This window comes from Myxine glutinosa, chromosome 4, assembly GCF_964187855.1.
Source record: "Myxine glutinosa chromosome 4, kmMyxGlut1.1, whole genome shotgun sequence".
NCBI lineage: Eukaryota > Metazoa > Chordata > Myxini > Myxiniformes > Myxinidae > Myxine > Myxine glutinosa.
The window spans coordinates 117,784,182-117,811,037 of NC_136264.1; the positions used below are offsets into that span (position 1 = coordinate 117,784,182).

At 47.2% G+C, this 26,856-nt stretch overlaps 1 protein-coding gene across 13 annotated transcripts in view; it reads left to right on the top strand.

The window, feature by feature from the left end:
- The first annotated feature begins 1,402 nt into the window (after positions 1-1,402).
- The window catches only part of LOC137425119 (protein kinase C theta type), a 54,169-nt gene continuing 28,715 nt past the window's right edge, over positions 1,403-26,856 (top strand). For 3 of the 13 annotated variants that reach the window (XM_068113220.2, XM_068113221.2, XM_068113223.2), the window contains exons 1-3: positions 1,798-2,197; positions 3,661-3,758; positions 7,667-7,768. In XM_068113220.2, the coding sequence (XP_067969321.2) occupies positions 2,098-2,197; positions 3,661-3,758; positions 7,667-7,768 (300 nt within the window). In that variant the 5' untranslated portion in view covers positions 1,798-2,097. Of the gene's footprint in view, positions 2,198-3,660; positions 3,759-7,666; positions 7,769-25,074; positions 25,129-26,094; positions 26,194-26,856 lie in introns of those variants that run through there. The other 10 variants (XM_078776334.1, XM_078776335.1, XM_078776333.1 and 7 more) reach the window with 8 other exon arrangements.

Consider the following 26,856-nt stretch of genomic DNA (forward strand, 5'->3'; position numbering starts at 1 on the left):
CAACCACCAAGTATATTTGAGGTCAACATCGGCCAAAAGGTCAACATAGGTCAAATTTCTAAAATCCTCAATTTTCATCTGATTGACTTGAAATTTGAAGAGGACTTGCATATCTGGTCACTGAATTCAAGCACCAAGTATACTTGAGGTCAACATTGGCCAAAAGGTCAACATAGACCAAATTTCTAAAATCCTCAATTTTCATTTGATTGACTTGAACTTCTTAGAGGATGTATATATATGGTCACTGAATTCAACCACCATCTATTTTTGAGGTCAACATAGGCCAAAAGATCAACATAGGCCAAATTTTTAATATCCTCAATTTTCATCCGATTGACTTGAAAATTGAACATCATTTGCACATCGAGTCACTAAATAGGGAAACTAACTAGATTTGAGGTCAAAAGGTCAAAGGTCAACTCAAGGTTAACCTTCCAAAATCATCATTTTTAATCTGAAAAATCGTCAATTTTCATCCTGTTGACCCGAGCTTTGATCAAGATTGTAAATTTTAATCTTCATGAAATGGACAATTTGCTGTATCAATCGAAAACTTTGGGGGGGAGGGGGGATTTTGCAAGTATCGTGCTACGCATGACGTCTTCTTATTTACACGATCCTACTACTACTACTTCCAGTACACCCAATATGCTCACTATTGTGAATATCTCACTCCAATAAATTTTGATTTTTTTTTTTTTTTTTTTTTGTATACAAGATCGAGGCTCATGAAAGAGCTAACATTGATCACACAAAAAGTCAAACCGACACATAAAACACAAAATAAGGGGAGCGGTAGACAAGATGGGGAGAGAGAGTGGAAGGACACACACACAACATTTGAGAGCAGGGACATCGAGAGAAATGTGGGAGGGAGAGGGCTTGGGGGGACGTGGGAGAGGTATAAAACATATGGACACTGCAAGGACTTCCAAGAAAGAAGTTGGAATGCTCCACAAATTTGAGCAATTTCATTGGAGTGCCACACAAAAGAGTGACTCCCCTCGTTTATGGACGCACACCCTATTTAAATGTATTACAAGCAGTAATACATATTCGCACACCATATTTAAACGCTGCACACCCCTCTCTCCATCGATCAACTCCTGTGAGAAGTACAACCAAATAATAAAATATATTAATCTGACCTGTTGTAGGACCCTTGTCTTTCATTTATGCTCGCATTGCTTAATGCCTACTTTACTTCCACTCCAAACTTCCCATAAAATCAATTTTAAGTAATGGGTTCAAGTATATTAGGGTATAATCTGTGAGGCAAAGTACACTGAAGGTTTTTTTTTTTTTTTTTCCACGTACAACTTTCCATGGGCTGGAGGTGGTTTGTGGTTGGATTATCTGTGCCACCAATATGTCAAAATATGTTGCAGTCAAACCAGCCATGCTGAAACATAATCTTTATCTCGAGTTTATGTTTTTAAGGAACTATATATACAGTAGTGTTAAAAGTTTCATTGCCTACCTGTTTTAGATTTTAATTTCAGGTGTTTATTGTACATTTCGACATTCATTTGTACAGTTAGAACAGCAATGGTACACAAGGCCATGACATTTGCTTCCTGTTCTATGCACCAACTTACTGGCGGATTTGGTGTTCACTGTAACAGAGCTTGACTCGAATCAGAAAATCCCGGTCCTCAGAAACGTCACCCCATCCCGAAAATAGCGACCAGGGCCAGGCCATCGCTCAATTGCGCGGAGCGTGAGTGAGAGGGCGAGGGAGTGGGAGGGAGTGTAGGGGAAATGAAAGCCAGGAAATGCTCAAGTTTTCCCTCTGAAGTTAAAGTGCTGGACTCAAAAAAAAGCTGCATCAGCTAACCTGGTTGTAGATTAGAGACTAGAGTTATCGCATCCGCACGTCTTTCCTTCTGAACCGATGGCCGAGTCAACGCTCTCGTGAAAGTCTCACACAGACAAGTTTTCTTGGATAAGCCCTCAGCTGATTCTGCCTGATACTCGATACATCCAGCTGGTTACGGGCTAAGAGTAGCAGGCGGTGGGTGGAGGACGACTTCAAGCAGAGGAGGAACGTTAATACCGGCTTGACCGGAGGAACGATCAAGAACTCGGTACATCATGTTGCTACGTATCAGCTTCACGGCCTGGGAGGGTGCAGATGGAGCTGCAATTGGACAACCGTACTGCGCCGTCAATGTCCGAGAGGCAATCTCTTCTGGTTTGTGTTGGTTGCTTCACCTTTTTGCTTACATGCCAATGCAATCAACTGGTTATTCTACTTAATATTCTGGTCTCTTTTGTGCTAGCTCCTTTAACTCTCTTCGAGCTATCTGGTCCTAGTTTACTTTCCTAATTAATCATCCTGGATTTGAATGATGTTGCAACACCTGCATTAAGAGAGAGAGAGATGAAGCAGCCTGTGTCATCTGCAAGATCCAACAGTAGCTTGTTCAAAGAGTTGGGCCTGATCAAGTCCCAAATTATTTGTAAGGGATGTTCTATGTGGTTTACCGTCTCACCTCATTATAACCCTTCCTTTTTATAACCACTCCATAAATGGTGAGTCTGAAACAGGATACCAGGTGACACTTTTTACTAAAATATTTCTTTCCTATTGATGGAGCTAAGGGCTGGCAGTGTGGCCCAGAGGTACGCACACTTTCCTCGAAGCTGTCTTGCCTGGTTCTTATCCCAACCCAGCTATATAAACTATCATCCATAAGCAGGGTGATTTATCAATGTGTGTGACATCCCTCTGATGGATGTTAAACTGGTGTCCCATCTGCCAGCATTAGTCGGTGGACGTTACAGATCCCATGTTGTCCTTTGGGAAAAGTAAGGCGAGCCATCGGCAGATTCCAAATCTTGCCCAAATTCAAAATTTTGCCCCAACTACTGCTGGGAAGGCAATGGTAAACTCACCTGGCATAAACTTACCAATGGTAAACTCCCTTGCCAAGAAACTGCTTCAGCAGCTCAGACGCTCTGCAACAGAGCGGGGCATCAGAGTCGGTAATTTACGGTACATAAGAACCAGAATAATTATGGTACCGGTACATCAGAATCAGGATTGAATGAGCTCGATAAGTAAAACGGTGAAGATTGGTATCAAAACTAAAGATGTACCTTATTTCTCTACTATTAAAAAGCGCGTCAAAAATTTCGGGTTGGAACAGTTTCTTTGACGTCGCAGCCTCGCGAGCGTGCCAAAGTCTGAAGCCTCGACCGAGTGTCACGTGTGCTTATATCTTCTTTATTTATTAGACATCCTGCGGGCGTAAATAAACACTCGGTTTACTCCATGAGTTGCACATCATGTGCAGTGAATTTCACCTCCCTGTGCCCTGTATTTATTATTATTTTTTTAAAAAACGCTTCTGTACACCGCCCTTTCCGCTCGGTTTGCAAGCCACCGTCTACAATTCCAATTGAAGAGACATAATTACTCTTTTAAGTAAAATGTTTTTCGAGTTTGTTTTATCTTCAGAAATAGACCACAGTGAACACACATTCGTGTTAAAAGATTGGCTTTTAAGACCCATCCTTATGAAGGGGGACAGACATCTGTACAAACACACAAACTGACTGTGTTTTATATGGTAGATGCCATTTGACACTTTTCATAGTGAAGCAGTTTTTTTTATTCCAATTCACAATAATATCTGTTTGTGTTGGATACAGAGCGGGGATCTCTTGCTTACATCCAGAACCAGCCAACGATGTATCCGCGCTGGAGAACCAAAATTGAGACGAAAGTTTGTGAAAGAGGAAGCATGCAGGTCTGTCTGGTCTCCACATCTCTCCCCAATTGATATCCATCGATAGCTAATTTATCACATGGCTCAATAAATGATCCATGTTTGTTGGACGTGCAACAATCTGTCACTTTAACCCTGTTTTTCTTTGGCTATCCTGAGACACAATGCACAAGTGCCAATGTTGATCCATATTTTTTACCATGCAACTTGTAGGAATGTTGCAATTCATACTATGCATCATTCTTAAATTGTCTCAAAACATCTCAGGAGGGTTTTGCCAGATCGTCTCTTCCATCGACAAATGTTGCACAAAGTAACCGGTTTTAAAAAATATGAGTGCGTTTCCGATAGGTGATTGGTGGTGACAGAAAAACGATCGGTGTTCACGAACTGACTCACCTCAAAGGAGGCTGTTCACATTTTCATTCTTGCTTCCCCTGACCAGCAACTCTAACATGTCCACCTTTATCACCAACCCTTAATGGATCTCATCAAAAGTAACATTCAATTCACCATCTCTGCAACTTGACAAATGTTAGTAGTTTGCTGCATTCCCAATTGCAAACGTATCTCCTGATCAGGAAGAGCATTCAATTTTTTCCCCAATTCCAAGCTCTCCCATGACACTGCGTACATGTTGCCTGAACAAAACAATCTACATGTTGCCGAAGGAAATTAATGGACTGATTTCTATCATAGCAACTGCTTGAAATTCCACACTTGCAACTGCGCCAATGCTCTGGTGTTCCTTTTCCAAAACGATTTTACAGCATGCCAATTATCATTTGTGCATCCAGAGGATCGGCTGACATCAAATACAAAATATTCACGGCAGGTCCATGTAATTTTGTAGACTACATGTCCTGTGCTCTCACTTTGCACAAACCACTTATTACCACATTCTTGAATCATACTAAAGTAACATAATTACATGTGTGTATGTATGTTTGATCATTATATCATTGAAAACGGCTTGGCGAATCTCCACCAAATTTTGCATACATGCTCGGAGTGACCGGGGTCGGGTCACGGGCCTCCTGATGAGAATGCGAACACAACTTGCGTTTTTTTTCTTTCACCCAATATGACTGCCAGACCACGTGAGCAATGACATCATAAATTTATATTATCTAATATAATTGTGTAGATCACACTCAATAAATTTCAGACTGATCAGACTAAGCGTTGTTCCTGTCGAAATATGACGTCACCATTAACAACACCTTCCCCATGCGGAGTTCTTTACAATGAACCATGTTTCTTTTTTTTTCATGGAGCGGTTTCGGACATGTAAAGTTGCAACGCTTTTTGGTTTTGCCAAGATGGCGCCTGTACCATGTGACCCATTTTGTCATAATTATCATTACCATATTCTACAGGAGGAGGTGCTCCTATGGTGAAAATTTCGTTTCTATGAGACCAACAGTTGCAGAGAAATATTAATTCATACTGATTGGATGAAGCATTATGATTGTCGAATTATGACATCATAACAAAAGCACTAAGGACATCATCATTGACATATCTTGTTCTCCTTGGGGAGTACTTGACAATGAGCCTGTTTCAATTTTTTCCATGGAGCGGTTTCAGAGATATAGAGGTGCAAAGTTTTTCCAATATGGCGCCCATGCCACGTGAGCTATGACATCATAATTATCACTAAAATTATACAGGCAGAGAAGCTCCTATAGTGAAAATTTAGTGTCAATCGGACCAACAATTGCAGAGAAAAAAATTCATACTGATCAGATCAGCGTTGTACTTGTCGAATTATGACATAATTATGGCACCGATGACATCATCATTAACATATCTTATTCCCCATGGGGAGTACTTGACAACACATCGTTTCAATTTTTTCCATGGAGCGGTTTCGGAGATATAGAGGTGTAACGTTTTTCCAAGTTGGCGTCCATACCACGTGTCCCATGACGTCATAATTATGAATAAAACATTTATATGGGTGGAAGCGCTCCAATGGTAAAATTTCGTGTCAATTGGACCAACATTTGCTGAGAAAATGAGTTTTAAAAATTCAGATACGCATGTACACCACACGCATGTATGACACATACGCACCCGAATGCCTAACCCTGCTTTTCGCGCACGTCCGCCCATCATGCGAAGAAGCATGACCTCGAGCAGGGAGGGAGTATTGACACCACATTTTGTTTCAGGTGGGAGCGGGTGTATTACTAGTTTTACAAAAAAAAGCTTCCAAATTTCCACCTCCATCTCAATGAACCAATGGCAATGGCTTCTTAGAGGCTGAACATGCATCCTCCATAGTAAAAAAAAAAAAATTCTGTTCATGCATCGAGGCGCATAGTAGAGCTGACGGGGCAGTTTCATTGGCTAAGGAGTACAATCCTGTCTGGGTCGCCACTCTGATGCAGCCACCATAGTAACTCCCTGCTATTAAGCTTTGCTCCAACCTCACCCCTCCATGGGAGTCCCAAATATGACTACTACTCAGCACACCTGATCAAGCTTCACTAAATGCTCCTCACACTGGCTCAGTCCCTATTTTGGTCTTCGTGAAACAGATTTGATATTTTTACCTTGATTTTCACTTTCTTTTATGGATAACAAAGCTGTTTTGCCATTTCAATGGTTACTTCCCGAAAGAGCTCTTCCTATTACTCGACATGTTTCAAGGATTTGTATTTGTTGTGTTCATTCCCCCCTTAATTGTAATAATATTTTTTGGATAATTTGTTCTGAAAGAGCATCCATTTTAGCGTTTGGACATTCCAGATTTTGTTTATCCTTCCTCACATTAATTAGAGCGTTCAATCCGTCATTGTAGCATTCTGAGTACTCGTAGCATGAATCATCAAATAAGGAGAGAGAGATAGAGACACAGGGAAGAGGTGAGTGAGAGTGAGTGAGTGAGTGAGGGAGGGAGGGAGGGCGGGAGGGAGTGAGGGAGGGAGGGAGGGAGTGAAGGAGGGAGGGAGAGAGAGAGAGAGAGAGAGAGAGAGAGAGAGAGAGAGAGAGAGAGAGAGAGAGAGAGAGAGAGAGAGAAAGAGAAAGAGAAAGAGAAAGAGAAAGAGAAAAAGAAAAAGTGAGTCTGACTGAGACCTCACTCTGCATCATTTAAAGACTGCACAACAACCTCTTGACTTCCAGGCCCATTCAGTGGGATATTCTATATCAAATGTTCAGAGTAGTAAGACCAACCATTACACTTATCCTCAACACAGCTCATGGAGGGCCTGCACAACATCCACACAGTGAAGGAGGGCAATCTTTATCCATGCATGGCAAGTCTCAAGGTTTTCCCATGAGACTCACTTCTTGTTTTTTTATTTTTCAAAGATTCATGGGCAGGAAACATTCTTATGGGTTTTACTGGTTCCCTACAGGGTTCAGGCCCATTTACAACCTAAGTGATAGTACCACAAACTTTTCATCATTCCTGCCTTGATGTTTTTCTTAAGTACAAATTGTTGAGTGACTCTATCAACTGTGAGCTCATGGTGGGAGTATTCCATGTAATATCATTCACTGGTTTTATGACCAAGCGTGTAGGTACCGAAACATGTTGACTATCTTCGTCTTTCATCCTCCGAGTTTGCTCGTTTTTTTTCTCAAATCTCAATATTTTTCGATGGAGGTCTAACTGTTGTACTCTTACAAGCTTGACTTGTATTTTTATGCCATATCTATTTTCCACCAGAAAAGATTCAATCTTTCTCTAACATGGAAAACCTTAAAACTATTTTGGCTTATTGACGTCACCGGTGCGTCATGAAACAACTCCATATTGTTGCTGGGATTGGTCGCACCTTTTTGGGGTTTGTAGACCACTTAGGTTATGCCATATGAGGACAGCCAGCAGTAAAAATACATTATTGTCATTTTTGCCATTTTGGACAGGGTCACGTTATCAAATACAACATTGTATGACTTGTCTTTCCTGTTAGATGATGCTGATGAGTGGTGCTGGGAAGCCTATTTCTGATACTGAACTCACCCTAATGAGTATGGCTGAGCACTGCAATGGGGATGCAGTCTCTGAATTCTGGGTAAACCTTTATTTTGCAATTGATGGAAATACTTGCCAAAAAACTAACCCTCACTTTTTGCATTGCTATCCAGCCTTAGTTATAAGGTACATATAAACCCATCGGTGTTGTATTCTATATGTTTGATCTTGCACACAAATTTAAGGCTGTGAGCATTCTGCTTCTGAATTAATGCGTGTTATATATATATACATTATATATATATATATATATATATATATATATATATATATATATATATATATATATATATATATATATATATGTATATATATATATATATGTATATATATATATATATATATGTATATATATATATATATATATATGTATATATATATATATATATGTATATATATATATATATGTATATATATATATATATATATATATATATATATATATATATATATATATATATTGTTACAGACACGACTTTGATGTTAAAGTGGGCCGAGCGGAATGGCCGTCGTGTCCGCACAAATTACCCGACTATACTCGACGTTGACGAAGTCGCGCGATGCTGGCTCAATAAGAAAAAGAAGACACCCGGCTGGATTACAATAACACAATACGACACCAGGGGTTCAGTTCTCAAGACCTCCGGAGGAGGTTATATTAAGGCGGAAGGTTAGATTACAACTACAAGAGGGACAGCATAGAAAGACAAGCACTTAGACACAATCTTATATTATTCCCAACAGACGACAGGTAAACAGGACAACGGCTGACTCACACGGGGATTGATGCAAAGGACAGGCGGGTAGCGATGGCTCCAGGTGCACCTGGGCTCAAAGGTCAGAATCGACTCGGTCCGGTCCAGAGATGCGGGGAGGTCGCAGCGCTCGGATGGCGTCTTGTCTGCTCAAGCTGGGGGCGCATCTGACTCAGCGCTCGCAGGTGGCTTTCCTTCTCCAAGCTGGGTGCGCATCTCCCGTCACATCCGGCGCGGGGCCGCGTATATCCGGCGGGGAGTGACACGCCCTCGGCTCGTTAGCTCCGCCTCGTGGAATCGGCACGTTGCTTCTCATTGGGTGCGTGCGGGGGGTTTACCAGGCTCCGCCCTTGACGAGGAGCTGACAAGGAGCCCCTTCGTGGTAACCCCGTGGAGCGCATGGTCTATGGCGCTAATCGAGCCGGTGTGAGGACGCATCCTCCCCCGCTCCGCCGCCATCTCCTCTGTTGTTGTTGTAATTGTTGGGGAAGAAGATGGAAGGAGGTATGGGAAAGGTCCTAAACTCACTACTGATGCCATATAATCACATTCTGGTGCAACGAAGAGTCATAATTAATGGAGACGAGGCCTTAACTGACATAGAATAAGAATAACTAGGAAGATGTCCGAAAGTTGTCTACGTGTGGTGCGGTGGACCTGGGCACGACATTTAATGGGGGAATAAGGGGAAGGTCGGCTCTACTGATTGTTATTTACATGCAATGGGACTAGGGAATGGGGGATTGGGGAAAGTTGGGGAGTATTGGAGAAAATAGGGGAATATTTACAAGCGGATATGGAGGCCAAATTCCATATTCGCAACATTGCACCCTTCTCTACCCTCGGGGCGTCCCGACCCGATAAATTTTTACCTACTTTAGTGTGGCACGCAATGTAGTTCCCTCTACTATTAACTCTACCCTGAGTGCGACAGTTTTACAGATATTCACAAATGAGTAAATATGTCCCCCTGCGACGTTGCACCCTTCTCCTCACAGAAACACACCCACAGGATAACCGAATCCGGAAAGAATCCTCAAACTAAACATACAGCCGGTAGGGAGCATTATTTACAAGATTACGCTGATATCTACACTACGATCCAGGACCTGTCTTTGGAGGAACACATGCAGATGTTATGCATAGAGAGAGCGCGCTTGCCAACATCGATACACCAACCCACGAGTGCTCTGTGGCCGACGGCCTTTAATAACGTGCAGAGCACCCTTCCCGAGCATCAAAAGCACCACCCCACCACCAATCGGTGCAGTCACCATTGTTCATTGGAATAAAAATAAATTCGACAACCCCTAACCCTGCAGGTGTCTCTTGCTCTTCTTGTGGTGCACTTGGTGTTAATTAACAGTGGTTCACCTTTATGGCATAGGTGCCACGTTGACCCATAGGTCCATCCCCGGGTGGTGCTTGGCCGCAAACGAACTGCGGTCCATTGTGGGTGGCCACAACCATTGCGGTCCATATGGTGTATCGATCCCGGCAGCAAACAGCGAAAGTGCAGGCCCACAACTGCGCAGCCAGCACCTCTCTCTCCTCTCTCTCTACCCCAAAGCCAGATCCTCGGAGGTGGGAGACAAAAGAAGAAACAAGTGAGTAAGGTGGTAAGGGCGCAAAAGTGCACGCAATGTAAGGTGATGCACACTGGGGGCACATGGGAACCAGGTGAGACAGGTACGTTCCTATCGTACGCCCCCCCCCCCACCAGGTAACCTACATGGCCCCTCCCTTACCCCTTACTGCATCCACAAAACACAACACTACCCATAAACATCTACTTTACAAATCGACAAACATCCCTACTGTCTTCCCCGTTCCTCCCATAAACCAAATTCGTCTTCTCTCCCTCCTAACCAATCAAATTTGCCATTTTCAACTCTCATCAAAATTTGCCATCTCCAACTCAACATCAAAATTTGCCATCACCAATTCATCATCAGTCCCTCCTAGGGAGGGAGAGATGGAATCACCCCAATGTCTCATCCACGTCGTGATGCGTCTCACAAATCCACACAGCGATTCATCTCCTGCAACAAAACAAAGAAAACACAGGTGTGGAGTCATCATCATCACCACAGGTAAGTGGCTGCGTATGGTGCGACAGGTTCATCAATCCTAACTATTTCCTAAATGACTTTAACAACTTTACACTACCCGGGGTCTCTCTCCGGCCAAACCATTGGCCCTCTTACACTATGGGTTCTAAAAACCAATTCCCATTGGCCAAACTGTGGTGCTCTTCAATTTGGGGTCTCACTCCCCCGATTCATCTCCCGGTGCCCTCGTACAATTTCTGGGCTGCGACGCGTACCTCTCCCAGTGGGCCTACCCACCTGCACACCTCCACCACTGCAGTTGCCTCCGAGCTTACCTGCTCCTTACCCTAACCTAACTACCTGGGGAAGGCCCTTTGGCTCTCTCCCCACTCGGTGCCCTCTCTGGCACTGGGCTGCCCGATCCACACCCGGGATCCTCAGGCACCCACTCACAACTACCGGCTCCCAGAGCCCACCTGCGGCCTCACCTGGCCGACATCCTCACAGTGGTGGAGTGCCCAACCAACTACACACACTAACAGGCTACACGCCCAGCCATTTCCACAACACTAATGCACCCATTCACAACACCATTCTGCAACCCGCACCACAAATGCCAATATCCAACCACAATTTACCTGCACCCTCTACCTAACACTTACACTACCCGCCCCGGGTGCTCGTGAAAGGGGTCCACTCTTCCCCCATCCACACCTTCGCACCATGCACACCACTCCGTACCACTCACTCCAACTCTCTCCACACACCTGTACTTGCACACCTGTGCTCTCACACCTGGTGCCACCTGCACCCTTCTCTCCCCAAGCGCATTCGCGCTGATCCACACACTCACTACTCATACACTGCTCCACACACCTGTCCAGTTGCACACCTGTGCAATCACACCTGTTCAATTCTCACACACACACGGCATCATCTCAGCTAACTACTCCCTTCTGAAACTTGCGCTTCCCAGTCGTCCCTTTAAACTATTGCGCTCCCTCGTCATTATCATCCATACTAATCTACCTGCGTCCCCACTACAGGTATCAGTCACTAACTAAACTTAACGTCACCTAATGTCATCTTCTCTAGATCCCTACACACAATATCCTAACCCACCCGGGCTAGTTTTCACTGCCATACACCCCATAAGCTATTGCTCCTTTGCCCCCCGCATGGGAAGGATGGTGGATTTGCCATCCCACCACATCGGGGGTCTCTCACTACCAATTTTGCACATCAAATTTCAACAAATCAAAAATTTGCCAATCACTACTCATCATCTGCCAATCACTACTGCCAATCCCTTGCCAATCATCAAATTTTGTTTTTCTCTAATTTTGGGGCCAAAACACTAACCTCATCACCCAGTCTACTCACTACTGCCTCTCGGTGCGCCAATTCCTGTCCAAAGCCCGGCTTCGTAAAGCCAAGCAATGGATGCTGGTTGTTTTGTGCCAGCGGCTGGATGCGTCCGGCACTCGGTGCAGGGACGGGGGCTTACCCATGCCGAGATCCCACACACCACCTCGGCGTGGAGCCATCCAATGTCCCGATCTCGACCTGCCGGCACGTCTCAACAAAACGCGGTCGCCATAACGACCCTTCCTATCGGGCTGCCAGCTCCGCCTAGTGGAGCCTGGACGCGGCCGTTCAAAGCGAGGCCCGGCACGCACCGAGGGCCTGCTTCGGCTAAAAGTCGCTCTAACCTTTAACCCGGTCACCGTCGATGCTTCACCTGCTTGCGTACACCCCGCAGCCCGTTCCTTGCTCCTTGTACCGTTCCTTACACACCCAGGTACACCCATTCCACTCACAGCCTTGGTCACACACCTGACCACCGAACACTTTGGCACACATTCGTTGCTCGCACACCTCACCAATACACCGCTTCGCGCCCCCTCCTCGGTCACCTCCTCTGTGACAATCACAGGTGTGCCCTCATTCGCACACCCAACCACGTGCCTCACCACCAACTCCAGCGTGCATTCCCACTCACGCTCTACCATTCCAGGTGTGCATCCTTCCATCCCAGGTGTACATCCTCGCTCACCTGTCACAACTAACTCACGCTCCATGTCACTCTCACTACTTTCACCTCCATTCCTGACAGCGCACTCACCCTTACTCTTGACAGCACACTCTTTCCCCATGCACCTGTCCGTCACACACCTTTCTCGCGCACACTCTCCCGTTACACCCTCTGTAACACTCACCACAGGTGGACACTCTTCCTTACTTCTGACAGCGCACTCTTTCCTCATGCACCTGTCTGTCACACACCTTTCTCGCGCACACTCCTGCGCACACTCTCCCGTCACACCCTCTGTAACACTCACCACACCACGCTTCCATGTGCTCCCTCGCACACGCGCTACGACCGACTCACTCTCGCCAGCACACTCACTCCTTGGCACGCACTTTTTCCTCACACACCCCAGAGTCGGACTTTCTTGCACACCTCCATTTTCGCACACCAGACCTGTCGCACACTTCACCAACGGCCTCTCACGAACACCCGGGTCTATCTCGACCCCCAAGCTTATTAAATCCCCTGGCGCATCATACGCACGACCATATTGGTCACCACTTACACCGGGTCCTCTTCCTCTTCGCTTCTCCTCCATCACCTGCGAATCCCTCATCCGGTTAATGAGCACATCATCACGATCCAAACACAGACTTTGGACCAATTCTTTTATCTCCTCTTTTATCTCTTTCTTATCCCCTCTCCGTCGCTTCTTAATTTCGCTCATCCCTTCTTCCACTTCTTCTAATTTGTGCTTCACCTCTTTTATTCCCCGGTACGTCTCCTCAAGCTCATCCTCTAAGGCTACCTTGACCGTTTCCAGGTGCGTCCTCACCTGCCGGTCCTTCGTCTCCATTACCTCTATCACCTCGTCCAACCTCGTTGTCAGTCCCTCACGTACCATCTGACATTCCCTCTTTGTCGCTATCAAGTCGTTTTTTATGTCGTTTTGTGTCGCTTTTAAACCTCCTAATACCGCAGTGTTCCTTTGAACCTGCTCCACTAACTCCGTCTGTCCCACCGTCAGCTGCTCCACCTCCTGCGTCAGGTCCTCTATGCCCCCTTGTAACTTTACAGTCCCCTTTCTCACCTCCTTCTCCATGTGCTCCTTACAGTGCCTCACCTCCTCGCGCACTCCTCCGACCTCCTCACTCACTCCTCTTCTGATCTGCTCTCCCATCACTTGCATCTCCTGCCCAGATGCCACCCTCATCTGCTCCATTTCCTCCCTGTGAGCATCCAGTTTGGTTTCTACCCCCATTCTAACCCCCTCTATCTGCTGCTCCATTTGTTTAACTTCCCTTTCCGCTTGGTTCCTCATGTCCCTCAATTTGCCTTCCATACTGTTTTCTAACCCCTCTAACCCATTTTTCACTCCCTCTATCTGATTCTCCTGGGCAGCCATTCTATTTTCTACCCCCTCTAACCCATGTTTCACCTCTTTTATCCCGTTGTCTAACCCCTCAAATTTCTTTTCTAATCCCTCACCGGTACCCCTCATTTGGCCCTCTAATCGCCCACTATCAACCCTCATTTGGCCCTCCAATCGCTCACTATCAACCCTCATTTGGCCCTCCAATCGCTCACTATTAACCCTCATTTGGCCCTCCAATCGCTCACCCTGAGCATCCATCCGGTTCCCCAATTGGTTACTCTGCAGTTTGAGGGACGCCTGCATTTGCGCCATAAATTGCTCCATGAGGACCTGCATCTGGGCCATCCCTCCCACTTGTGCAGCGGGTGCGGCCGCCGTAGCTATGTGCGAGGCGCCATTTCGCGCGTCTGCTACCCCCGCTGTTTCGCTCTCCTCATGTCCCTCATGTCCCTCAATTTGGTCCTGGACCGACCCTGCTTCACTCTCCCTAACCGGACCCCAGCCGTCTTGATCCGCCATAGCGCGACTTTCAAAATTCGGGTTTTGTAAAACAAAACGAATTTCGGCCGCTCCAAATTTTGACCAAATTTTTTTTTTTTCCTCTATTCGTTTTTTTTTTTCAAAATTTGGTCGGGCCTCGAATCTCACTCCCGACACCAATTGTTACAGACACGACTTTGATGTTAAAGTGGGCCGAGCGGAATGGCCGTCGTGTCCGCACAAATTACCCGACTATACTCGACGTTGACGAAGTCGCGCGATGCTGGCTCAATAAGAAAAAGAAGACACCCGGCTGGATTACAATAACACAATACGACACCAGGGGTTCAGTTCTCAAGACCTCCGGAGGAGGTTATATTAAGGCGGAAGGTTAGATTACAACTACAAGAGGGACAGCATAGAAAGACAAGCACTTAGACACAATCTTATATTATTCCCAACAGACGACAGGTAAACAGGACAACGGCTGACTCACACGGGGATTGATGCAAAGGACAGGCGGGTAGCGATGGCTCCAGGTGCACCTGGGCTCAAAGGTCAGAATCGACTCGGTCCGGTCCAGAGATGCGGGGAGGTCGCAGCGCTCGGATGGCGTCTTGTCTGCTCAAGCTGGGGGCGCATCTGACTCAGCGCTCGCAGGTGGCTTTCCTTCTCCAAGCTGGGTGCGCATCTCCCGTCACATCCGGCGCGGGGCCGCGTATATCCGGCGGGGAGTGACACGCCCTCGGCTCGTTAGCTCCGCCTCGTGGAATCGGCACGTTGCTTCTCATTGGGTGCGTGCGGGGGGTTTACCAGGCTCCGCCCTTGACGAGGAGCTGACAAGGAGCCCCTTCGTGGTAACCCCGTGGAGCGCATGGTCTATGGCGCTAATCGAGCCGGTGTGAGGACGCATCCTCCCCCGCTCCGCCGCCATCTCCTCTGTTGTTGTTGTAATTGTTGGGGAAGAAGATGGAAGGAGGTATGGGAAAGGTCCTAAACTCACTACTGATGCCATATAATCACATTCTGGTGCAACGAAGAGTCATAATTAATGGAGACGAGGCCTTAACTGACATAGAATAAGAATAACTAGGAAGATGTCCGAAAGTTGTCTACGTGTGGTGCGGTGGACCTGGGCACGACATTTAATGGGGGAATAAGGGGAAGGTCGGCTCTACTGATTGTTATTTACATGCAATGGGACTAGGGAATGAGGGATTGGGGAAAGTTGGGGAGTATTGGAGAAAATAGGGGAATATTTACAAGCGGATATGGAGGCCAAATTCCATATTCGCAACAATATATATATATATATATATATATATATATACGTATATATATATATTGCTGCGGTTTTGAGATTGTACATATGACTTCAATAAATGCTAAAGGTTTGCCCCTCATAGTTAGTTCCACGAGCAACACGTAGGCCCACCTGTAGTATTAGTTATGTCATAGTATGTGTAAGTATAGGCCATTTCCCCTATTAATATCTGCGTTGTGTAAAGACATGAGATTAGGTCCCGTTCATTTTGCGTCCACCCTCCAATTCCACCTCGATGGGCGGAATCCATCCCGTGCCCCATTTGGCTGCCCGCTCAGTTTGTTACGCATTGGCTGCCCGTCTGGTGAGTTCGAGAAGGTTCGCGGGGCGTGCCTATATAAGTCGCTGCACAAAGCCCTTGGAGAGGACTCGCAGAGAGAGGACTTGTCGGAAGGAGGACTTATTCAGTCCGGGTTCACCAGACTTGACTCGCATCCCTGGCGCAAGAGGACTTTTAAGGATTTGAGGACTCGCTTGCTTTGAGGCTTTGAACTGTAACTCGCCATATTACGTACGCGCAAGAGGGGAAGAAGAAGAGGCGTTGGCGGTACGAGTACGCGGCCACAGCCGACTGCGCCGGTGGCGAATAGCGAATATTCCAGCCACGCGAGTAAACGCGGCCATAGCCGCCAGTGATAACCGCCAATCGCACCAAAGCCCGCCCCCCTACCATTCGCCCCATGATAATTCGCTCCGTACAAATGGCGCGCTACGAGCTCCTGCCTTCTCCTCTTACCATCTGCACGGGACGAGCTGGAGACCGGAGGGAGCTGCACGAGAGCCATCCCTGGACACGCGGACCATCATCCTGCAGCTGCAAGCCCCGTGTGAGTGTGTGTGTGTGAGACGGGCCCGTTTGTCCTGGGTATTAAGTAAGACTGTGTAAGGATTGCCCTGTGTCTCTGCTCTGAATCATTGTGAATAGTGTAAATAAATCTTGTTCTTCCTTTTTCCAATTCGATCGCCTTTGTGATTTCGCCATTGACTAAGCGTGGCACGAATAAGACCGCTAGAACCGGGTTCACCATCTAAACGGCACGGATCGCGTGTACGCACCACTCCGCGTCTCAACACACGTGGTTCGTGCGAGGCTTATTTCCTCGTTTCAGGGCAGCGTGAGTAATAGGTAATAGCGAATTCTCGTCCTAATACCCGATTTCGCGCTGTCCGGAAGGGACGTCATAGGCCTCGGGTCGCGCCTGGTCAGTCAAAGACAAGGGGTCTAATCCCCCCCTTGGTAAGGGGAGAAGGCCGGCGACAGATCCGCAACATTTGGTGTCAGGAGTTTGGATTGGGTCCCGAAGTGCGCTTAACGCACTCGAAAATTACGAGCGACCGAAATTTAGTTATTAACATCTAAATTAAATTCGTGCCATGGCTAGCCAAAGCGGTCGAATGCCGGTGGAGGTAAATGATGAGGTAGAGGGAGAATAATTAATAACCCAGGACCCCCGGGAAGAATTGGGAGAAATGGAGGAGGACATTAATGAGGGTACAGCTGTAGAGGTAGCAGGGGAAGAAAATGGCGGCGCCTCGCACATGGCAACGAGGGCCGTGCCCGCTGCGCAAGTGGGGGTTATGGACATGCAAGCCTTCATGGCACAATTCATGGCAGAAATTTAAAAAATGAGTGACAAATCCACCAAAGAAACCCGGGAAATGAAAGAAGTAATGGGCACCCAAAAGAATGACATCAATAAAATAAATGGGAAAATGGACACCCAAAGTGACAAAACCACCCTGGAAATAAAAGAATTGGGGGACAAATCCACCCGGGAATTGAAAGAAGTAAAAAACGAATTGGAAAGCAAAATGAGTGGCCAATTGAAGGAAATGGGTGACCAATTGAAAGGAATGGGGGACAAATCCACCCGGGAATTGGAAGAGGTGAAAAAGGGGCTGGAAAGCAAAATGGACGCCCAAAAGAACGAATTGAAAAAAATTAGGGTGGCGTCGAAAAAGGAAACGAAAGAGATGGGGAAGGACATAAGATTCAAGTTGAGTGAAGAGGTCGCAAAGGGACGCGACGAGGTAGCGCGATGTGAGGAACGTGTGGAGAGCCGGGTAGAGCAGAGTGTAGTTAAGTTGACCGGGGTAGAAATCGCGACTCGGGGTGTGGAAAAGCCGACGGCCGCCGAATTAGAAGAGAAAATTTTAAGCACGCCGGCGGTCGTTGGGATAGAAAAAGAAAAAGAAATTATCGTGGAAATTGGGGCCGTAGAGACGGCAGAGATAGAATCGGGAAATGATTCGAAGAAAGAAATGGAATGTACGCAAAGTCCGTGTTCGCATTGTGATGCCGTACTTGCTAACAAAAATGAAGGTTTGCAGGTGCAGTTGGCAGAGAGGAGAGTCCCGAAGGTGAGTCGGAGCATGTATGGCGCGAAAATGTTTGGCACGAAAAGATTTTTGGCGCGCTTGGGATCGAGACGTAACCCGGGTGCTCGTGGAAGGTCTGTGGTGCGATGTGTGAAGGCGAATGGCGCGCGTGTGAGGAAAAAGTGTGTGCCGGAGCACGAGTGTGTAACGGGAGAGTGTGTTACAGAGAGTGAGAGCCAATGCACAACGGAGAGTATGTGGGAAGAGTGTGAAACAGAGTGCGATACAGAGTGTGCGATGGCCGAGAGTGAGAGTGGATGCACACCGGAGCATGTGGTAGAGAGTGTGCAGGAGTGCACACCAGAGCGCGTGATTGGGGGTGCAATGAGAGTGCACACCCATGGGTAGGTGTGCGTTGATTGGGTGTGTACCAGAAGAGTGCACACCCATGGTTGTTACCGAGTGTGTAACGGAGTGCGTGAGTAGTATGAGTGCACCAGAGTGTGCGTGAGGGTGTGTGATGATGGAGTGTGCGAACGGCGTGAGTGCGCCTGGGTGGTGTGCACCTGAGTGTGTAATGGAAGAGTGTGCACGGGAGAGTACTGTAATATAATGCAGGGAGTGTATGAGAGGCGCTGGAGCGCCGCATTGTACGAGTAAGGAGTGGGTCGCGTGTGGGTGTGAGAATGCGACTCGAGCATCGACGCAGACCGGGGCAGCGTTTAGAGCGACGGATAGCCGACGCGAGCCCTCGGTGCGTGGTGTGCTTTGTGTGCTGTGGGGAATGGCGGGGATCGTTGCCGCGGCGGCGTGCACGATTCATGCCGGGCCCCGCCCTGTATGGTCGGTGCCGCGCCTTGGCGAGAAAGGCGATCGGCACGGTTCGAGGGGAGGAAGGAGAGGTCGGAGCTTCGCCCCCTGGCGGGCACGGTGCTCCGACCGGGGGAGGTTGGGCCATCGTGCCGGGGACCGAAAGGCTCTGCGCAGGGATGGTGCCTGGAACCTTAGCCCAACAAAACACCTTAGCCCAAACGAAGCTGCCGGCCGTTCTTTGCCGCGGTACGAGCCAACACCCGGAGCCGGACTCGAGTGAACCTGGAGCCGGACCTCGACGCCTACCATCTACCTGGACCCTTCTCCTCCGACCACTACCCTCCCGTGTAAGTCTGTCTGTTTTGTCCTGGGGTTAAGTAAGACTGTATAGTTATGGTTGCCCTGTGTCTGCTTCTTCTTCTTCCCTTGTACATTCTTACCTTAGGTTTACTCTTTAATTATTGTTGTTAATAAATTCCTGTGTTCTTCCTTACTTTGGTTTCTTCTGTCCGATGGTCTTAGTCTTTTCACAATTGAATATACATGGCGCGATTTCGGCAATCGCTCAGGAACGGGTTAGTCAACCGCTAACAGCTCGGGCTTCGGATTGCTAACCGCTCAGCAAATTCCATCTTGTCCGCGGTCCAAGCAGGAGTTATCTCCCTGCTTCACGGCCAGGGGTAGCACTCAGGTATTTGGGACTTCATTGACCAATCACCCTGGCTACTCCCGACCGGAAGGAACGTTATAAATTCTAGGGTTGGGGGAACGGCCAGCTTAAAAGACAAGGGGATTAACCCCCCCCCCTTGGTAACGGGAGTGCCGTACCCCGAATCCGCAACAATTGGTGTCTGGGATTGGGATTGGACCTGAACCAAATTTTTTATATTAAAAAAAATTTTTGGTCAAAATTTTGAGCGGCCGAAATTTTATTAAAACATCCAAATTGGATCGTGCCATGGATAGTCAAGGCGTTCGGATGCCGGTGGAGGAGGCAGAGGAAGGGTTAGAGTCGCCCCAGGACCCCAGGGAAGAAGTGGGAGTAATGGAGGAGGAAAGCGAAGAAGGTGCGGTAGCGGGGGTTGCAGGCGCGCAAAATGGTGGCACCTCGCACATGGCGATGAGGGCTGCGCCTGCTGCGCAAATGGGAGGGATGAATATGCAGGACCTCATTGCGCAGCTGCAGGCAGCCATACAAATGGGGGTGGGAAACCAAATTGAGCAATTGGGAAGCCAAATTGGGGGATTGAGAGACGGGTTAAATGATTTGGAAAATAGAATGGGGGAGCAATTAGGAAGCCAAATTGGGGGGCTGAGGAATGAATTGGGAGATCAAATAGGGGGGTTAGAAAGTAAATTTGGGGGATTAGAGAACCAAATTGGGGGGTTTGGAAACGAAATGGGTGATCGAATAAAAAAATGTGGGGAGAACTTTGGGAGCGGGCTGGGCGAAAAGGTTGCGGGGGTACGCGACGAGGTAGCGCGGCTCGAGGAGCGCGGGTTGAGTGAAGTTGAGAAAAGCAAAGTCACGTGGACGGGTATAGAAATCGCGACCCGGGGTGTGGGAAAGACGGCGACCGCAGAATTAGAAAATTTGATTTTGTTAGAGCCAGCGGCCGTCGAGGAAAAAGAAATTAGAACCGAAGCAATAGTGGAAATTGGGATTAAGCAGATGGCGGACTTAGAAAGCCACTCGTGGGAGGAAAAGATGGAATGCATGCAAAGTCTGTATTCACATTGTGATGCCGTGCTTAACCCCAATGAAATTTGCAGGTGCGTGTGAAGAAGAGGATCCCCAAGGTGAGTCGGGCTGTATATGGCGCGAAAAGATTTTTCGGAAAAGTGTTTGGCGCAAAAAAATTTTCGCGAGCTTGGGATTCCAGCGTAATCCGGGTGTTTGTGGGAGGTCCGTGGTGCGCTGTGTGAATGGAAATGGCGCGCGTGTGCGAATGGCGCCAGAGTGTGAGTGTGTTACCAAGTACGAGGAAGAGTGCACGACAGAGTGTGGGAGTGGAACCGAGAGCGAGGGAGAAGGCACAAGGGAGTGTATGTGTGAGGGTGAGAGTGACACGGAGAGTGAGTTGGTTGTGGCGAGTGTGCGAGAATGCACACCTGAGTTGGTTGTGGCGAGTGTGTGGGAGGGTACACCAGAGCACGTGATTGGGTGTGCAGAAGAGTGCACACCCATGGTTGTTACAGAGGATGTAACCGAGGAGTGGGCGCGAGGTGTGTTAATGAAGTGTGCGAACAATGAGTGTGTGCCAAGGTGTGTGAGGAGGTGTGCGGTGGTCAGGTGTGTAACGAAGTCTGTGAGCGGATGAGTGTGCCTGGGTGGTGTGCATGGAGAGAGAGTGCGGTGACGAAATGTGCGGAGTGTATGGAGACGCCTGGATGTGCGGGCAAGGGACGGAACGCATGGTGTGAGCATGCTAGTCGGGCATCGATGTTGACCGGGGCAGCGGTTAGGCCGACGTTTAGCCAACGCGAGCTCTCGGTGCGTGGTGTTCTTTGTGTGCTGCGGGAGCCGGCCGGGATCGTGGCCATGTCGCTCCTGTATGGGGCGCCGTGCACGATTCGGGCCGGGGCCCGCCCTGTATGGTCGGGGCCGCGTCGTTCAGGTGCTCGGCGCGATTCCGGGGTAGAGAGGCCAGGTCAGACCTGCGCCCCCTAGCGGGGGCGGTGTTCCGACCGGGTGAGGTTGGGTCATCGGGCCGGAGACCGCAAGGCTCCGTGCCGGGATGGACAGTGGAATCTCAGCCCGACAAAACCTCCTCCCCAGAATCGAAAGCCGGACGGACCCAACCTGCAGTGGACAGACCACAGTATGCATTGCTCGGTTTTTCGAAACCGAGCTGTGAAAATGTATTTCCTGCATCGAGAGGCTCAAGCATAGTGAACGGATAGTGATAGTGATGATGGCAAATGGTATATGGTGATGTGGAGGGATGGTAGCTCTACCATCCCTCGCATCCATTTTGTGGGCACATGAGCTTTAGTTTTATGGGGATTGGCTGTACAAACTAGCCCGGGAGGGTTACGTTAATGTATAGGGATCTAGGAAATGACCATAGGTAACTGTAGATTTAAGTAGCGACATTATACCTGTAGTGGGGATGTAGACTAGGTTAGATGGTTGATAACGACGAGGGATGTGCAATAGTATAAGGGGTGACAGGGAAGCACTAAGTTAGAGGGAAAACCAGGTAGATTAGCTGATGCAGTGTGTTTGTAGTGAGGGTGATGAAGTGAGGCAATGCTCGTGAGAATGATGTGTGTGTGTGTAGAAAGTGCTTGAGCAGAGTATTGAGAATGGGTGTGAGTGTGCATTGAGTGATTGACTTGCATGGTGGCAAGTGAGAATGGTTGGATGTAATAAATGGTCTGGAATAAATGGTCTGGAATGGATGGTGTGGTGTGGGAGTGTGGAATACATGGAGTGGAGTGTATGGTGTGAAACAGTGAATGGGGGAAGGATGGACCCCCTTCATGAGTACCCGGGTAGGGTAGTTTAAAGTTAGGTAGAGGGAGTAGGTAAATTTGGTGGATATTGACATCTGTGGTGCGAGAGTCGCAGAGTACTGCTTGGATTGGTGCGTAAGTGAAATGGAATGGCTGGGCGTGTGGCCTGTTAGTACATATGGTTAAATGGGCACTCCGCCACAGTTAGTCTGTCGGCCAGCTGAGGCCGCAGGTAGGCTCTGGGAGCCAGGTAGAGTTAGAGTTCAGTTAGTGTTCAATGGGGCCCGAGGATCCGGATGACGGACCTGGGTAGCCCAGTGCCAGAGAGGGCACCGAGGGGGTATGTGCCAGGGAGGGCCTTCCCCAGGTAAGGTTAGGGTGAGGAGCAGGTAAGCTCGGGTGGCGACGTTCAGTGGCGGAGGTGTGCAGGTGAGCGGACCTGCTGGGAGAGCCACACGACCCAGCCCGAAATTGTGCGAGGGCACAGGGTGAAGAATCGGGGGAGTGAGCCCCCAAATTGGTGAGCGCCACAGTATGTTCAATGGGAATTGGTTTTTAGAACCGCATAGAGTAAAGATGGCCAATGGTTTTGCAGGGAAAGACCCCGGCTAGAGTAAAAGTGTTAATGTCATTTAGAAGTTAGATAGAAGCAAATCTCTTCGCACCATCCGCATCCACTCGCCAAGGTGAAATAACTCCACACCATATTTTTGCAGGTGTTTGGGAATGTGAGACGCATCATGACGTGGGGGTGACATTGTTTAATATTCCATCCCTTCCTTCTTGGGAGGGATTGGGGATGAATTTGGTTTAGAGGGGAGATAGGGGGGACAAAACGCAGTGACGGCTTTGTAAATTTGTAAGTTGTGTAAATACGGGTAGGGGCAAGGGTAGAGTAGGAGACAGGGGGGGGACGTACGTTAGGGATGAGCTTTCTCGGCTCGCTCTCCTGTGCCCCTCACCTTGCATTGCCTTGTATTGATGTGTACTCTTGCGGCCTTGCCCCGCTGCTTTGCTTGTCCTTCCTTAACCCACTCATGGACTTGTTTCTTTTGGGCCCGGGGGGAGTGCGCAGGTGACTGCAGTTGTGTGCCCGCACCTCCGCTGCCTTCGGCCTGCACTGGTACACCACTTATGGACCACACGTTCTGTGGCCTAGCACCACCTTATGGACCCCACGTTTTGGGGCCTGGCACCTCTGCTGGAGACCAGTCATTGCTGTCAGCAGCATCTTGGTTGCGGACCACTGTGTTTTAAGTGGCACCTATGCCATGCAGGTGGACCACCGGAGATGGGCCTGCTGGCCATAAATAAAAAAAGTGGACGCGGTTTGTGCCCTTCTATTTTTAAATAGACTGCAAGCAAGAAGGCAGCCAGAACCAGCGGCCCAGCGGACAAGACGTCACCTCATCATTGCTTATTATTCAAATGTGTTTGACTGTGCATTATCATGCTTGGTGCATTTTTTGTGTCATGGTTCTTTATGGTGCTTTTGGCGCATTTTTATGATTGATGCATGTGGGTGCTTGTGGTAATGTGGTATGGTGTATCAGTGCAGTGCAGTGCATGGCAATGATTTTCCTCTTTCCAAAAAGTCTGCTTTTATCTCCCAAAAGACAGGTCCTGGGTTCGAGTTTTGTAAATAATCAAATTAATAGTAGTGCTCTTGTAAATAATGCTCCCCACCGGCTTTATGTGTAGTTTTGAAGACCATTCCGCAATTCGGTTAGTCTGTGGGAATGAGTCTGATAGGTAGAATGCAACGCAGCAGGCGGGACATATTTACTGTGTAAAGCTGTCGCACTCAGGGTGAGGTTAAAAGTAGAGGGTTACCACACCAAAGTGTCACATTAAGTTAAAGTTTTGTCGGCACGGGACGTGCCTGGAGAAAAGGAGGGTGCAGTGTTGTGGTTTTGAGAACCCCTCACTTGTAAATAGTAATTCTTGTAAATAATTCTCTTCATTTAATAAGGTTGCACCCATAGTTAGTCCACAAGCAACACGTAGGACACCATAGGAACTTTCAGTTATTTCCCTAGTCTGTGTTTAGTTAAGGCTCTGTTCCCAATAGTTGAATCTGCCTTGCATTAATTAAATAAGATAGGCCCCATTCGCCTCTTTGCCAGCCGCTCTCTCTCCAAGCTACGCCAGTACGTGCCCCGACAGTCGGGGCTTGTCCCTCCCAATTCTATTACGTGCCGTCGCTTGCCAGCAGCGTTCGCTGCCTCGCTCCAAATGCCATTGAACATGCGTTTGGCTCGAGGAAAGATGGGGCAGAGCCACGAGAAGAGGTGTGGCCTCGTCCACGAGCCCTCGCGAACCTATCAGAGCTGAGGTGGGCTGTTAAGGGCGTGGCTGGAGCTTCCAGAGGGTTCGCTGGGCTTGCCCATATAAGCGCGCATGAAAAGCCCTCTGAAGGACTGCGCGAGGGGAGGCCATTGTGAAAAGACTGCCGAGAGGACTGTGCGGGGAGAGCTCGACTGGTACGGACTGCGCGGAGCGCACCTGGTGATTAATGATCTCGTTTGAAAGGCGCGTATGAACATTGAGAGAGAGAGAGAGAGAGAGAGAGAGAGAGAGAGAGGCAGCAGGCGCACATATTACATACGCAGCATCCCAGTCCCCCGCTATATCTAAAAGGTCCGGGCGTGCGCCAACGCCACGCGAAGCTGCCGGCCGTTCTTTGCCGCGGTACAAGCCAACACCCGGAGCCGGACTTGAGTGAACCTGGAGCCGGACCTCGACGCCTACCATCTGCCTGGACCCTTCTCCTCCTACCACTACCCTCCCGTGTAAGTCTGTCTGTTTTGTCCTGGGGTTAAGTAAGACTGTATAGTTAAGGTTGCCCTGTGTCTGCTTTTTCTTCTTCCCTTGTACATTCTTACCTTACGTTTCCTCTTTAATTATTGTTGTTAATAAATTCCTGTGTTCTTCCTTACTTTGGTTTCTCCCGATCGTCTTATCTTAGTCTTTTCACAATTGAATATACGTGGCATGATTTCGGCAATCGCTCAGGATCGGGTTAGTCAACTGCTAACGGGTCGGGCTTCGGATTGCTAACCGTTCGGAAAATTCCATCTTGTCCGCGGTCCGAGCAGGAGTTATCTCCCTGCTTCACGGCTGGTAACGGGAGTGCGGTACCCCAAATCCGCAACATATATATACATATATATATATATATATATATATATATATATATATATATTGATATATATATATATATATATATATATATATATATATATATATATATATTGATATATATATATATATATATATATATATATATATTGATATATATATATATATATATATATATAATATATATTTATTATATATAATATTGATATATATATATAATATGTATATATATATATATATTGATATATATATATATATGTATATATATATATTATATTGATATATATATATATATATATATATATATATATATATATATATATATATATATATATATATATACTATATATATATATATATATATATATATATATATTTGATATATATATACTATATATATATATTTATATATATATATATATATATTTATATATATATATATATATATATATATATATATATATAATATAATATATATATATATTAGGGTGGTCCACATATATATGTAATATTTAATACTATTAAGAATCCATGTTCCACAAGGCTACCCTTGTTCCTATGTTTATAAAGATCATATGAACAAAATATGAGTTTATCCTGTTTTTTTTCAGATGGCAGAAACTCGCAGCTCTTCCACAGTTTGGTTGCTGGGCAAGTCTGAAAAGGAAATAATATGTGGGGGACGACCAACCAAAGGAAACACGTTGCAGAAAATGGTGTACCATCACATACAAGAACACCATACAGTTCGTGAAAGTGCCAAACTTAGTGTACAAGCTGTGTGTGCATACAGGGAGAAAGCACGAATTCCTGTGTAGAGAGTAGATTCCTGTGAGCACCAAATTTTGAAGTTGTATGATGCCTACAAACTGGTAAAGAAAAATAGAAACCAAGACATTCGAAAACTATAGGGTGAAGGAGCAGATGTTCAAAGATGATCTTCAATCCCTCTTCGATATCTCACCAAACGATGCGCTTGAGAAAATGACGAATGAAGAAGACAAAGCATTCCTTATCATGCAGCGTGAGGACAAATCAAGTTCACGTATGGGAATCTGTGGACAACACTCTGGCAGTGAATGAGAACAGAAAGCGTATCAGGCTTGAGAATAAAGATAAAAAGAAAGAAGAAACATGCTGCTGAGACTCTAACAGCAATGCAATCTGTTCCATCAACATCGGCTGTGGATGTTGATGATGATGAGTCCTGAGATTGAAAGCTCCTATTCAGGGGACAATGACTTCAAACTCCAAAGTCCATCTTCTGCCAAACAGGAGAAAATGGCTCCCATCAAGGTGATCACTCCAGCAAGAGTGGCAACTCTGGACAGAGTAAATCTCTCAGATCGGCGTGGTATGTTTGTGGCAGTGCTTTTGCA